This window comes from Myzus persicae, unplaced genomic scaffold, assembly GCF_001856785.1.
Source record: "Myzus persicae strain clone G006 unplaced genomic scaffold, MPER_G0061.0, whole genome shotgun sequence".
Classification (NCBI taxonomy): domain Eukaryota; kingdom Metazoa; phylum Arthropoda; class Insecta; order Hemiptera; family Aphididae; genus Myzus; species Myzus persicae.
In genome coordinates this window covers 185,681-199,602 of record NW_019103929.1, presented here as the reverse complement: position 1 = coordinate 199,602, position 13,922 = coordinate 185,681, and the positions used below count along the sequence as shown (strand labels likewise).

Below are 13,922 nucleotides of genomic sequence, written 5' to 3'. Positions count from 1 at the left end.
TAGCCTCTATCGACAGAAAAAGTAGCTGCCCACCGTCTCAAGGTTGAAATACCTAGGTATATTTATAAATAATTTAATAAAATATACTACTTATATCTTAATCTATTTATATTCAGCCCCTGGTAAAGGATATTGCTTTTTTTTCCCGTAAATAGCGGTACGCTTTAGGTGACACACTTCTAAGCGATATTGCTGAAGATATATCTTCAGCATTCCACTTTGCCACTTTTTTTTTCTTGTTCAAAAGTTGACTTATCTGTGTTTCAGTAAATAAGTGGGAAAGTTTTTCTTTAAATTTATGTTCAAAATTTATTTCTGATTCATCCTTTGCCAAAATAATGTCTCTTTGTTGCATGGAAATTATATTTTTTAAGTTTGTTTGTTCAATTTTTAAATTTTTAGTTTCTGAATTAGAGGTTTCAAGCAACTGTTGTAATCTATTATAACAATTATTAATTTATTACATTATTACTTTTTATTATATAGGTACAGGATGATTTTCTAAACATGGTCATCCTATGTTTATGCTTAAATTATGCATATATTCAAATTCTGATTTTTAGAAATTTTATGTACACTTGATGATTATTTTTTTGAATAGTTACTTGAGATTTTTTGTACTGCCGAAGAATGATACTGTGATATTACAAATTTCTGTTTTTCAAATAGGAACTCCCACTTCTAAATATCAGAATTTGAATGAATACTATTAAAAGAAAAAATGGGATTGAGCACACTTAAAAAATCACCCTTGACTATTTATATTATTGTATATATATTTACCTTCATTTTATATGTTTATTTCTCACATCCATTTCCAAATATGTGTATGATATACATAATATAACAATATCCAAGTATTAATCACAAAAATTATATTAAATTTACTCTACTACAGTACTACATAATATTATATACAATTTTTAATTTTATATTTTAATTTTTAATTTATTATTACAATTTTTAATTATTTTGTTTAATTATGTATGTTTTTTGACATCAACATAAATTGGCTTCAAAATAAAAAAGACAAAATAAATTTAAAATTGTAATTTTTTTTAAGATAATATATATTTAGTAGGTACTCAATTTAGTTTATCAAAGATTTATTAAAAAAGTAAGGGAGTTAACTTCAATTATATTTTAATATGACACCAGTTGGCCACTTCCAAATTGAACTATATTAATATAATATATTATTAGTTTCTTAGTAGTTAGCGTACATGCACATATAGGTAAATATATAATATAATTTAACATAACACATTAGCCTGAGAGCCTGACAATAAATGCTGCTTATAATATTTACTAATTTACTAATATACTAATTTCATCTATGTATAGGTCACAACAACAAAAATGCCAACAATTAATATTTTTAGTAAAAACACACAAAGCTAACAACTATTTTTGGTTATTAATAATATACATTATACCTTGAAATTTCTTTTTCAGCCTCGTTATACCTAAATAATTACCAATAATTACCATTTATATCTGTATTAATCTATTAATAACTTCATTAGGCTATTAATTATTATTTTACTTGGTCATTATTTCTGAAGGAATAATTTCAATATTCTCAATGTCATCATTTTTTGTAACACTGACATTATTTATATTAGATGAATTCAACCCACAATTGTATCTTAAACAGAATAATATTGTTTATTTATTTAATTTTGTTTGGCATTAGGGCTAGAATATAATTAATTAAAAAAAATTTTTTGTGAATATTTATTATTTAGTACTTACCCACTATCATCTAAAATGTCTTGGTCTTTATTAATTTCTATAAAAAAAATTTGCTTCCAAAATAAAAAAAATACTAAATTAAAATAATTAAAATTTACCAGAATCTAATAGAGTTCCAATCTCAGTAAGTTTTGGGTCCTTTAAATTGTCATCACAAATTTCTATAAACAAATATAGGTATTCTAAAATAAAAAATTCTTAATTAAAAAAAAAAAAATTAATTTACCAGTATCTGATTGAACTTTAAAATCAAGATTTTTGATTTTTTGATTTGGACCATGTACATTTATTGTTGGAATCGCATCTTGTTTTAATTTTCGTTTATGACGGGGAGAATATTCCAACAATTTTTCAATTAATGGTTTTACATAAGAGTCATCCTCAAAATGAGTTGAACAGATTCTAGCTAGAATTTAGGAACAATAAAATTATGGTTTAGTCTTGACAATATTCTTTTTTTTTTTTAAAACTAAGTCCGAGCCCCAAATTCTGATTTCAGCAACGTTTTTTTCATTGAAAAAAACACTAAGTCCAAAAAAAAATAACCAAAAAAAAGGGTGCCCGGTAAAGTAGAAAAGTTCCGAAAATTTATATATTATAATAAATACTACCATTGATTATAAATACTAGTTTATATAATCAATGATACTACCTACTAAAGACTATATTATGTATATAAAAGTTTAATATATAATTGTATAAACTATAAACAATAAATAGTTAACAATATGTATTATTTACCAGACTTTGCATTCACATTTGATTTGCCACATGCTAAAATCCATTTATTCTCAAAAACTGGATTTTTTGGGAATCTATGAAACCGTACATTAGAATCTTTATGGTTCTTTTTTTTATTTATTTCACAGTATTTTACTGTACACCAAGACATTTTTAATAATACTACAAGGATTGCAAGGTTCAAATATACAACAATACAAGACCAAGAAAGCAAGAACAATAATGACTTACAAATTGTTACTTTGTTTATTGTTATGAATAATTGCTAATTAGTACATAATATAATATAAATTACATATATGTACATAAATATGAAATTAGATACATAATAATACAATATGAACAATCTATTAAGCTAATATTAAGTCAAGGGACACACTGTCGATATTATTTGCGCCTGTGGTCCTGTAACATCTGTTTTAAACGGAGACCGAACCCGCCAAAACGGCTGGCAGTGCCCTAAAAATTTACTGCCGGTTGACGTCATAATTCAATGGAAAGAATGATAAATTAGCTTTTTTTTCCATGAATGCGCTCATTGAACCAAATTTAGTAATTATGTGATCATACCTAGTTATTTAGCCATGCCTATTATAGGTAGTAGGTTGTAGGTAGTAGGTGCCATATTTTTTTTTTGGCACAAGCCCGTTTTGCATATAGCATATTAATAAATAAATAAGAATAGTGGTAATTTTATCACTAGTGAGTTGAATTAATTTTTACTAAAAACAAATCGCATAATATAATATCACATAAATATATAATAAATAATAATTATACTCCGGCCCAGGGGCCAGGAGAGAACACTGAACAACCGTAAAATGTGTTAACAATAATTACTAGCCTTTAGGTATAATATCAAAAACTAATCAAAATTGTATGTAATATTAATACAATTTAAAATTTATATGAAATCAAGAAATATGTAATTTATATTTGCAAGTTGTAACTCAAATAGGCAAAAATATTAAAAAATAAAAAATTTTTCTAGAATCCATTCATTACGGACTGTTGATATATTTTATCAGAATTATTCTAAGTTAAGTGTAGAAGTATTCAAATATATGCATTTACATATAAATGTGGGCTTTATGCCCCAATTAATCAGTACCTAATTACATTTACAATCATAAGTCGTATAGATAATAGAAACTAAATGGACATAATAAATAAGTGAAAGTATTTATTGTTAAGACGCTTAAGGATTAATTTTAATTTTGTGTAGCATATTTTCCTAAACTTCAAAAAGTGTACTACAGTTTTGTTTAATATTAAATAAAATGTGTAAAATATGTATGTACTTCAAAGAAAAAAAAATAGTAATATGAGGTTAATTTTTGTATTATTTGTGGCAGTTAGTGAGTAAAAAAAATTTATCTGTTGAAATGAACCAAATGTGGTTGTGGGACGTAGCTTGAAGAATCCTGGTGTAACTGTGTAAGACATTGTGTTCTCAATTATATATATGTATATTGAATACACCATAATGTATTATATATGTGAATTGTATGATGATAATTGCATTTGTATGGAATACATTATTTTTGTAATTACAAAAATATTTTCAATATTTAATATTCAAACTAATACTACATTTTTTAACTTGGTTACTTTTGATTCTAAAACAGTAAGACCTTCATGTATTTTTTTAAATAGGTTATGTTTGTGAATATCACATACTAAAAATCAAAAAAATTGGTTCAGCCCTGTCAGTGATAAACCCAATTGAATTGCCTATATCTATTAATTCTATAAACTTTCAATTCATGGAAGCCTGGCTGGCTTCTTACCCAAGAATATTTTCACACAGGGTACTAGAGCGCTGCACTTAAATGGCACTTTGCAGTCATTTAAGCTATATTAATTTTAACTAATGATATTGAAGATTTTAAAGTATAATATAACATGAAGCTAACAGACAACAGTCTCATATCAGTTTAGTTGGTATTACGAATTGCAAATCATATATTTGCAAACAATAAATACATTTGATCAAGGAAAATATTTTTAAAGACTGAAATAATTTAGACAGTCATTTAGTACATAATATATTTCTTTTTCTTTTATTTCGATATAATATCCCACGCATTGCACAATGAAGAATAATGACTAACAGCAAAATCAATATGAGAAAAAAACAACAAGTCATATTTAAAAAAATTAATACTCTTGGGAAAAGTATACTTAAGTAATATTATATATATATATTATGCAACTGGTTATGGGCTGTGTGACATACAAAGCAGACCATTAACAATATTATTTTGTTGCTTACAAAATGTTATTTAAATTTTTCAAGTTTTATTCACAAAAATAAAATTTAAGTATAGGTTCTAAAAGGCTAGAATAGTATTATAATATTGCTGGGACTTAAATGTATATACAACAATACCTATTTTTTTTCTTTCTTATTTAAAAAAAAAAAAATTAAAATATAAATACAAAATAAAAACAAAATTTACAAAAAAAAAACAAATTTGAGAAACACTCATACTTGCAGCAGTCAAATTATAACTTTAATATAAATGTATTATATATTATATCATTAAAATTACTTAACTGTTCTATTAAAATAAATATACTTAAGTAAATACAATGACAGTATGAACAAAAAAAAAAATATTTACATGGTGTTTATAAGCACATTAATTTATAATGGCACATACCTAATTTGTTCTGATAATAATTATGTTCAACGTCTTCTTGACCTATCAATGTACACTCATGCTCCATTAATTCTCTTTCATTATTTTGAACCTTGTTGAAAATAGGAACCAGGCTCAAAACCATAAAACTATAGAGCATACGATACGTGACAGGATTGCTATAACTCTTCATGAGTGTACACGAGAGGTCAAGAAATTAAGTAAAATACCGGACAGTCTTGGGTCAGTTAACAACCAAAATACAAAACATAAAAAAAATAAATATAGAAAATTGATCTTTTATAATGAAGAAAAAAAATGAGGAACATGTGTCTTTTTATCGATGTGTGTTCAAATTAATACTGTAATAGGTTTAATGCCGTAATCATGTTATCACCATATTTATGTTTCAAAATCAGAGATTTAAAAAATTAACTAATGAAATTTGAACAAGTCATGATAAGAAGTAATATATCTACTATCCCTACTACCTCACACATATCACTAATGTATAATTGGCTATATTTATACAGTAAGTGAGAATGTGAGATTATACAGAGACAAGTGACAAACTCTGATAGTTACACAAAGTTATGGCGCAACCTAACATAACACAAATAATAAAATTATATTAGAAAAATAATATTGTAGTAGACATATTTTACATTTCCAATGTTATCAAAACAACTAGCATCAATACAATATTTAAAAAAAAGATGGATCACTTTACAGATGATTTTAATAATAAGTGTATTTTGTCATTAGGTTAGGCCACACGCGTTCATCAATGAAATGGAATATTTCAACGCTCGTCAAGATTGCAAATAAAAATTGTTTACATGCATAGATTGCATGTTTATAGAACACAAAGGCAGTGTGGTGGAAACTGAATATAACTAAAGTTTAAAATATGGTCTAAAGATGGATGTTGAGCACAAACAAAATTTTGAGATCTGATGACACCTTAACAACACAATGACATTTTGTTTATATACAAGAACAATGTCAAAAATAAAACACTATACACATAGGGCAATGCACGGCATCTAAACGATAATTTCTCTGATTATGCGTCGCGTCCGTGAATTTGGTGTAGAATACCCAGACTCGAGACTTTCGTCATATGACATGGACAGATGTGGTTGAGGTTTCATGTGCTCCTCATTGTCAATAAGCTGCTCGAGGTAAGGGTCAGGCAAGCCACTCACGTCACCGTATGGTGATTCTAAAAGAAAAATAAATAAGTTAAAATTAATATTATAGGTGTTGAAATGTTGAGTAGTTGTAGAAGATTATTGTACATACCAAGATGAGGGTCCCGTCTGCGGGTCTTATCGGCAGGTTGTAAATGACCGCTATGAATATAGTCTTGTCTTGAAGGTACGTGGCTGTGAGTGCTATAATCGGGGCTGGCAGATGTGAGTTGTGGATAGTGTGCGTAATCATCCATATTTCCATAGCCACCGTGAGTCAGTGGATCATAGCCTCCTGTAAGATTAAATCAATAATAAAATATTTGTCACTAACTCAATAAAAATCATAATATAATGCTTTAGTTTTGCTTGTATAAAGAATTAAAAAAGCTCAAAAGTGAATTAAATATTTGAACTTTAAAGTGAACCTGAATCCGTGTTAATTTAAAATAAACCTTTAAACATAATAGATATACTAATTTTAAAATATAATCACCATAGTGGTTCATGCGTTCAGCCATATGTAAATGATCATCGCGAGAAATATGGGTACCACCTGTGCTACCATTACCGCCCATTTTCAATTGCCACAGAGAATCTTGAGAGTTAACCGAACCACCATTATTTGAATTGGAATAACTGTTTTCAACATATCCAACATTGACCCCTGAAAAATAAATATATACATATTAGTAAACCCTTGGTAGTATATTATTTTTTTTTGTATCAGAAATCACTCAATTCCACATAATTATTAATTATTGTTTTAAAAAGTTTTTCTTTCGTTCATTTAGTCTTTATTTATTAAAGCTTACATTCACCATTCGGACGCAATCCGTTGCCCGTGTGATAAGTGTTGTATTCATTTTGGGATCCATACACACCATTTTTAGTGACATCGTGAACTAGATCTACAGACTGTTGTAATGCTTTGTTGTCAAGGCCAGGTTCGGTGTAAGGTGGGGGTCCATGTATAATACTAGGGTGAACGCTAAAAAAAAAAAAAGCTCATTTGAAAAAAAAATTACCGACAGAATTTTTAATATTAACTGATATCATCCAAAAGCATTAAATAATGGATAAGAAACTAAAATCTAAGAGTACAACAAGTTCTAGGAAGCATTGTCTAACCTAAACGTGAATGGCAAATGGCCCAAAATTGATAATACTCACCAATTACAAAAACGCCAAATGTAGCGTGTAATCATAGAAAGAATAATGTAAAATATGAATAATAGTGGTTTTACAAAGAAGATATTATAACAAATTCAATTTCGGGTTAAACACTACTTAGATTAGTTCATTGAACATTAACACATCAACACCATTTAAAACTACTAGTTATATAATATATTAGTGCAAGTAAAAAAATAAATATTTTTCAAAAACTGATTCAAACTATCATTAATAGAATGATTTGAATAAATATTTTTATATTAAATTATTAGATACTAAAATAATTGTAAATACATTAATAATAATAATGTAGTATGCACTATATTAATCTTGTAAATATCTAAATAAATCCAGTAACTATGTATTTATTCTGATACAAGAGAATTGAAAATATTAAAATAATAATTTAATTTAGATTTACATTTTTTAGAATTTCAAATTAAAGCATTTAATAAATGTAAACGAGTTTTTAAATTGTAGTAACCCATTGAATATACATTGTATTAGTTAAACACTAAAACTAGGTATACATACAAGAATAGGGAAACAAAATGGTTTAGAGAACTTACGTCGAAGAATCCATTTCATATTCTTTGCCAGTAGTTTTCTTGGCTGTTTTGCGCTTGCAACGACAGAAAATGAACAAGAGCGCCACAAACAGAATGAAAACAGCGCATGATATGACAAGAGCAATTAGTGTGGGAGTTGCCATCGCTTGTTGTTCTTTTACAAAATTTGCACCAACTAAAAAGAAAATAATAATTAATTCCATCATTCTAAAATAAGTTATTGACTAGCAGGATTATGAATCAAGACTACTTACTTTCAGCTTCTGTGTAATCACCGCATGTAGTCTGACTAGACCGAAGACACAATCGAACTCTAATGCGGACATCATCTGCTGGTTTATCAATCAAATCTTCATCTTCACTACCAGCAATTAAGTTTAGATCATCTTCATCCAATGAACGAGCACCAGTGCTTTGGCGACGCGAAACTAAGGATAGTATAGTAGCTTCACGGTGTGTAGATGTGCTGCCACTTACTGCTAGTGGCAAAGTTTCAATCAAATGCCAATCTTCACGAGCACCTCCCATAGATGCTTCAACAACACCAACCTAAAAAAAAAATGTCATGTTAACTTATTTTAAATAATAATAATTTAAATTTAGATTTTAGAAAATGTCAATACTCAATATACAACTTTTAAATAAAAATACATTTATTAAAAAAAAATATATTCTAACATAATTCAGACATTTTGTTATTCCTAAGTAAGTTATTTTTGCTGTTGAGTAAACTGTATTAATTTGTTCAAATAATAGGTATTGAGTAAAGAACTTTTAAAAGATAAATGCGGCTATGACTACCAACTTTTTTTATAGAGCATCGTTTAAAATTAAAATGAATACATGTTGACATTTAAGTAAAAGTAAAAGAAAAACGAATTATCTACTAATATTAATGTTATTAACAAATTCAATCTACTCCCAGAAATCATATCCAATAAATAGGATAAATGAATGATGGACAAAAAGAACATACTTTTAGTGAAAAGTTTTCTCAAGGGCTCAGTGCAAAAGTGATACGTGCGTGTGGAAGTTACACGTTATGATAGGTGTATAGTCTCAACTAGCATACTAATGACCATTTACTAAGCATTTAGCACACAATCACACAACACGTACTTGCATACTTGTTATAATGCCTAACATTAACTCCTTAAAAACATACCGTTTGTTTTGTAATCGCTAGAAATGTAATTTTCTTAATGGTCAGAATTATTGTCAAGAAAAATTAGACCAAAATATTTTGACAGAGTCATAAACATTTTTACAACACTATTGGCTTAAGCTTTTTTCAAGCTATTAAAATTAAAAGAAAATGTCAGTGTAAAGTTAAATCTTACTAGCTGTAGACAAGTTGCGCCGATGTTGATAGTTAAAGCATGAGATTCAGGATCAAATGTTACACGTTGAGGAGCTGGTATACGATCCACCTTAGTCATAGCTACTGTCTCTTGCGAATATTCGCTATGCCCTTTAGTATTGTAAGCTTTTACCTGAAAATAAATTAAAAATGTTAATTGGGTTTCATATTCAATTCTACATATTTAATGATTAATAGCTCACTACTATGCGTTGTATAAAACCAAAAGTAGCATAATATGTAATATTTATCACACGATACATAATACAAACATTTTTTTTAAAAATAAGCTCAGAAATTCGGTAGATACCTCAAAAGTCTTATCATTTATTAACTATGGCGTCAACTCGATTCGGTTTAACTTAACCAATAATTTGTTCTTTAACTACACCTATCTCTTGATAGGTATACATTTATTCAACCATGACGAACCCTTAAGTTAATTCAAATTTTTTTTTTAAATTTTATGTTATGTAAAACAGTATTTACCTTGAATAAGTAACTTTGATGTTGATCCAAGCCAGATACGTTGCACGGGTTTTTGGTCTGGCAATCGAACTCTTGCCATCTTTCTGGCTGATTTGACCTCTTGACCGAGTAACAATCACTGTCGAATTCGTTTTCATCCACGGAAACCTTTTTGTAGTTTACAAAGTGTTTGGTATTGATAACGCCACCGTTGAAACCGCTGTTCCATTGTAGTACGACGTTGTTGTGGCCAATATCCAAAGCCGTTACGTTTTCTGGGTGATCAGGTGGTCCTTTAGGTTGTAGTTTAATTGTAGGCTTTACGCTTCCCAAAGTGTTGGCCACACGACAACTGTAATCGCCATAATCGGTCTCTCGGAGGTTGGATACTTGCAAAACGCTAGTGTAAATGTCACCACCGCTTTCGTTGATGGTCGTGTTTATTTCGTAGTGACCGTCGCTGCCGGCCAGCAAAGGAGCCATGTGATTGTTGTAACTCCACTGGAATTCCGGTCGAGGATACGATTGCACCCGACAAATGACTTCAGCCGTCTCATACAAATCACTGGCTACTTTGTTGAATTGGTGAAGCACGATAGGTTCATCTGTATTAGGGAGAAAAAAAAACAAAAAAATACGGTATAACAAATGTCTGACGAAATATACTTAATACTCGAATATAAAACAACGACTTACGTTCGATCCTGAGGAGCATGCTGGACTCGACTTTCTTGACGTCGTTTTCGAAAGCGCAAGCATACACCCCTCGGTCCGACGGCACCAGCTGGTTGCCTCGAGGTCTCTCTTTGCCGTGGAACTTGAGCGTACTGTGCACGGTGGTCACCCCGTTGCTGTTATCCGTCTCGTCGGTGCTCACGTCGAACCAATCGGGCAGCACTTCTTTGCCGTCCTTGAACCAGGTGACCGCGGGTTTGGGTTTTCCCTGAGCGGCACATATGGCCGAGAATCCGATGTCCGATGCGCGCCTGGTGACGTGTGGCTGCAGTTTGGTGACGAACTTCGGGGCGTGGTGGACGGTCAGCAGAACCGAAGACGCGTCACCGGCGCCCATCTCGTTGATCGCCTGACACCTGTAGCGGCCCTCGCTGCCCAGGTTCACCGACGGGATGGTGTATTTGGGGCCGGTGGACAATATCGTGGCGCTGGTGGACGGGTCGGCGGAATCGAATTCACGCCACCACTTGTACTGCGGTGTCGGCCAGCCGGGCGGAGACGCCGAGCACGTGAGAGTCACCCCGGTGCCCTCGGTGGCCACGGGCCTGTCGGGAGTGATGCGGGCCACGCCAGGACGGTGCCTGACGAGGAGAGTGAGGGACGCGTTTCCGATGCGGTTAATGCGCTGCCGGGACAACGACGACGGGTACAGAATGTTGATGGCACGGCAAGTGTACACACCACCAGAGTCGGCGGTCACCTTGGGTATGCGTAGAATGTCACCGGATTGCCGGAAGTCGGGACGCCCGTCCCGGATCCACTCGATGGATATGGGCGCCGGGTTGGCGGAAACGTTGCACTGGATGGTGATGCCATCTCCCTCCTCGGCCTCTCGCTGCCTGGCAACCCCGGGTCCCACGTCCACTGTCACAACGGGCGGGTACTGAACATCCAGCACCAGCTCCGCCTCACGAGTCTGTCCCAATCCGTTGTCGGCCATGCAAGTGTAAGTGCCCGCGTCCTGGGTCGTCACCTTTTGGATGACGTGCGTAAAAGACGTAGCTATGAAACGGTCGTCGCGCATCCACCGTACGTTGTTGACGCGTGGTTTGGCGTCCACGTTGCATTGCAGCGTGATGGACTCGTCGCGTTCCACTCGCAGTGGGTTCTCCGGTCCGATCTGAACGCGAGGGTAGTCTGAAACAGGAAATGCGACCGTTAAGAGGACATGCCTTTCATAGTTAAGTTTTTGGCACACACGTTTAACGCCGGTCGACTACAACCGATTTTACGTAGAGAAATTATAGAGAAATAAATCACGAAAATCAAGATACCGGTTTTTAGAAGGCATCTCGTTTGAAATATTACAATAACAAACAGTTGCAAATTTAGAAAATTAAATAACACTAATTCTGTACTTAATGTAGGTGGTAAAAAACCCGATTATATAGATGAATTTATAATATTTGTACATTCTTATATTATTATAATTAGTGTTTATTAACAATAACATCGCACTATAACAGTAATAATATAATACTACATTATATATGCCTATAATATATTATATAATATGCGTCATAATGTTTTGGATAATGTTCAATAAAATTTCGAAAAAACACTACATCCAACAGCGGCATGAGACAACTGCAAGATAGGCACTTCGAATATATTTAAAAATGCATTTTTTTTAAATGTTCTTTAATACTTAATAAATTATACAACCAGATTTCGGAATGTTTCAGTGTTTTTATCATTGGCATTATTATTATTTGTGCATGATTGAAAATATAACACGGTATTTTCATCCATCCTAATTATATACGCTTTGATTTATTTAACGCAATGATTAGTTATTGGTAAGATTCTACTGCACCCTCTATTATAGAACCGTTAATAAACTAACACCAGCCATTAGGCGACTACAGTTAATTCTGTCTAAACAAGACGCCGAATAAATCTCTCGTCACTTATTTTAAAAGGGTCAGCGTTGCAATGTAGCGTGGGTTGTACATTCAAACATATTGTCTGTGCATCGGTATGAAATCAATACATTAAACTATTTTCGGATATTAAGAAGCCACGTGGTTTTCGTTCCTAATGAACCCTCTAACAAATTATTTTTAGATTTCAAACAACTCTATTGATAGTACTTACAGTTTACACTCAGCGTGGTCCTAGTTTCGAACTTAGTGCCTTCAACCATAGCCCTGTTCCACACCACGCACCGATACACTGCCCCATCGTCTTCACGACTTGGCGTCACTTGCAACACAGCTGATGTGATGGATTCTTTGGTGCTAGTACCACTTCGTGTCACAGATTCGATAGGATCACGAACGCCTTCACGATACCATCTCACAATAGGTTCAGGGCTGCCACCAGAACTTGTGCAAGACAACTCTAACGCACGTCCTTCTGTAGCCACGGGATTGGTTCCGGGCGAGATACGAGGTGGACCAGGTGGTGTTAAGACAGTGATTTGGAAACTCTGTGAATGAATTTCTCGGCCAGTACCAGCTTCTTTCAATCGACATTCGAACTTGCCATTATCTCTCTCATACGTCGAGTTAGAAATTAATAAATCATAAATTCCTAGTTCAGGACGGAAATCGAGCCTAAAAATATATTCATACATAATTAGATATAATTTATAATAACAAAGATCTGTTAAGTAATGAAGTTAAAAATACGGAATACTAATGTTAAATAAAATAAATTGAAATGAGTCAATTTAAAAAAAAAAATTAATAGTTCAATATTAAGCCATCAAGTTTGCTACTTACTTATAGTTTCCTTCCAATGGAGTCGCTTTGATAGCTACATTGTCTTGGTTGTGCTTGTTAGTCCTAAGCCAGTAATATTGGGTATCTGCAACAGTTGACGGCAGCTGTCCATTGAATCGACATTTCAGCGATATGTCTTCGCCTTCTCTGGTGTCGGTAAGTCCTTCTTGTCCCAGGCACGACCATCCTATAGACAAAATAAGAAAGACTTGATGAGTAAAATTGTACCTAATACCTATTCATATCATATGTGTTGACCATAATATTATCATATACAATTTAAATACGTATTCGCATTATAATAATATAAATTATATAGACTCGTATACTAGTGATGAATAATTTTTATGTTTTAATTTTCATGTAAAACAATTACACAAATCATTTTTATAGTCTCCCGCCGGGTGGGTTTCGCAAAAGCGACGTGTCTTACACGAGCATTTAGTAGGAGATAAAAAACGCGCCGAATATGCTGGAACCTGATGGGTGGGTGTGGGGGGTGGGCACCCAAAACCCGAATGTAAGCTACAGGCATCGTTCTGACAAACGGCCGG

General features: G+C 32.3%; 2 protein-coding genes across 4 annotated transcripts in view; both read right to left on the bottom strand.

Annotated features, from left to right (window-relative positions):
- Positions 1 to 1,058: 1,058 nt before the first annotated feature.
- Positions 1,059 to 4,846, bottom strand: LOC111036470. The gene is made up of 6 exons (XM_022318497.1): positions 2,497 to 4,846; positions 1,982 to 2,161; positions 1,854 to 1,916; positions 1,756 to 1,792; positions 1,547 to 1,648; positions 1,059 to 1,466 (listed from the first exon to the last, which is right to left on the bottom strand). The coding sequence occupies exons 1-6, from the start codon at positions 2,645 to 2,647 to the stop codon at positions 1,418 to 1,420; spliced, it is 582 nt and encodes a 193-aa protein (XP_022174189.1). The 5' UTR covers positions 2,648 to 4,846; the 3' UTR covers positions 1,059 to 1,417.
- Positions 4,847 to 4,910: 64 nt separating this feature from the next.
- The window catches only part of LOC111036469 (hemicentin-2), a 50,729-nt gene continuing 41,717 nt past the window's right edge, over positions 4,911 to 13,922 (bottom strand). The window contains exons 2-12 of one of the 3 annotated variants that reach the window (XM_022318494.1): positions 13,369 to 13,555; positions 12,740 to 13,200; positions 10,604 to 11,779; positions 9,929 to 10,512; positions 9,420 to 9,572; positions 8,334 to 8,628; positions 8,080 to 8,254; positions 7,150 to 7,325; positions 6,831 to 7,001; positions 6,447 to 6,629; positions 4,911 to 6,366 (exon numbers count right to left, since the gene is read on the bottom strand). In XM_022318494.1, the coding sequence (XP_022174186.1) occupies positions 6,188 to 6,366; positions 6,447 to 6,629; positions 6,831 to 7,001; positions 7,150 to 7,325; positions 8,080 to 8,254; positions 8,334 to 8,628; positions 9,420 to 9,572; positions 9,929 to 10,512; positions 10,604 to 11,779; positions 12,740 to 13,200; positions 13,369 to 13,555 (3,740 nt within the window). In that variant the 3' untranslated portion in view covers positions 4,911 to 6,187. The remainder of the gene's footprint in view (positions 6,367 to 6,446; positions 6,630 to 6,830; positions 7,002 to 7,149; positions 7,326 to 8,079; positions 8,255 to 8,333; positions 8,629 to 9,419; positions 9,573 to 9,928; positions 10,513 to 10,603; positions 11,780 to 12,739; positions 13,201 to 13,368; positions 13,556 to 13,922) is intronic. The other 2 variants (XM_022318495.1, XM_022318496.1) reach the window with 2 other exon arrangements.

Coding starts and splice junctions, on each gene's coding strand:
- LOC111036470 (XM_022318497.1), bottom strand. CDS start 2,647: ATGTCTTGGTGTACAGTAAAATACTGTGAAATAAATAAAAAAAAGAAC. Junction 1,793..1,853: donor TGGAACTCTATTAGATTCTG/GTAAATTTTAAT, acceptor TTTTTTTTATAG/AAATTAATAAAGACCAAGAC. Junction 1,649..1,755: donor GACATTTTAGATGATAGTGG/GTAAGTACTAAA, acceptor ATTCTGTTTAAG/ATACAATTGTGGGTTGAATT.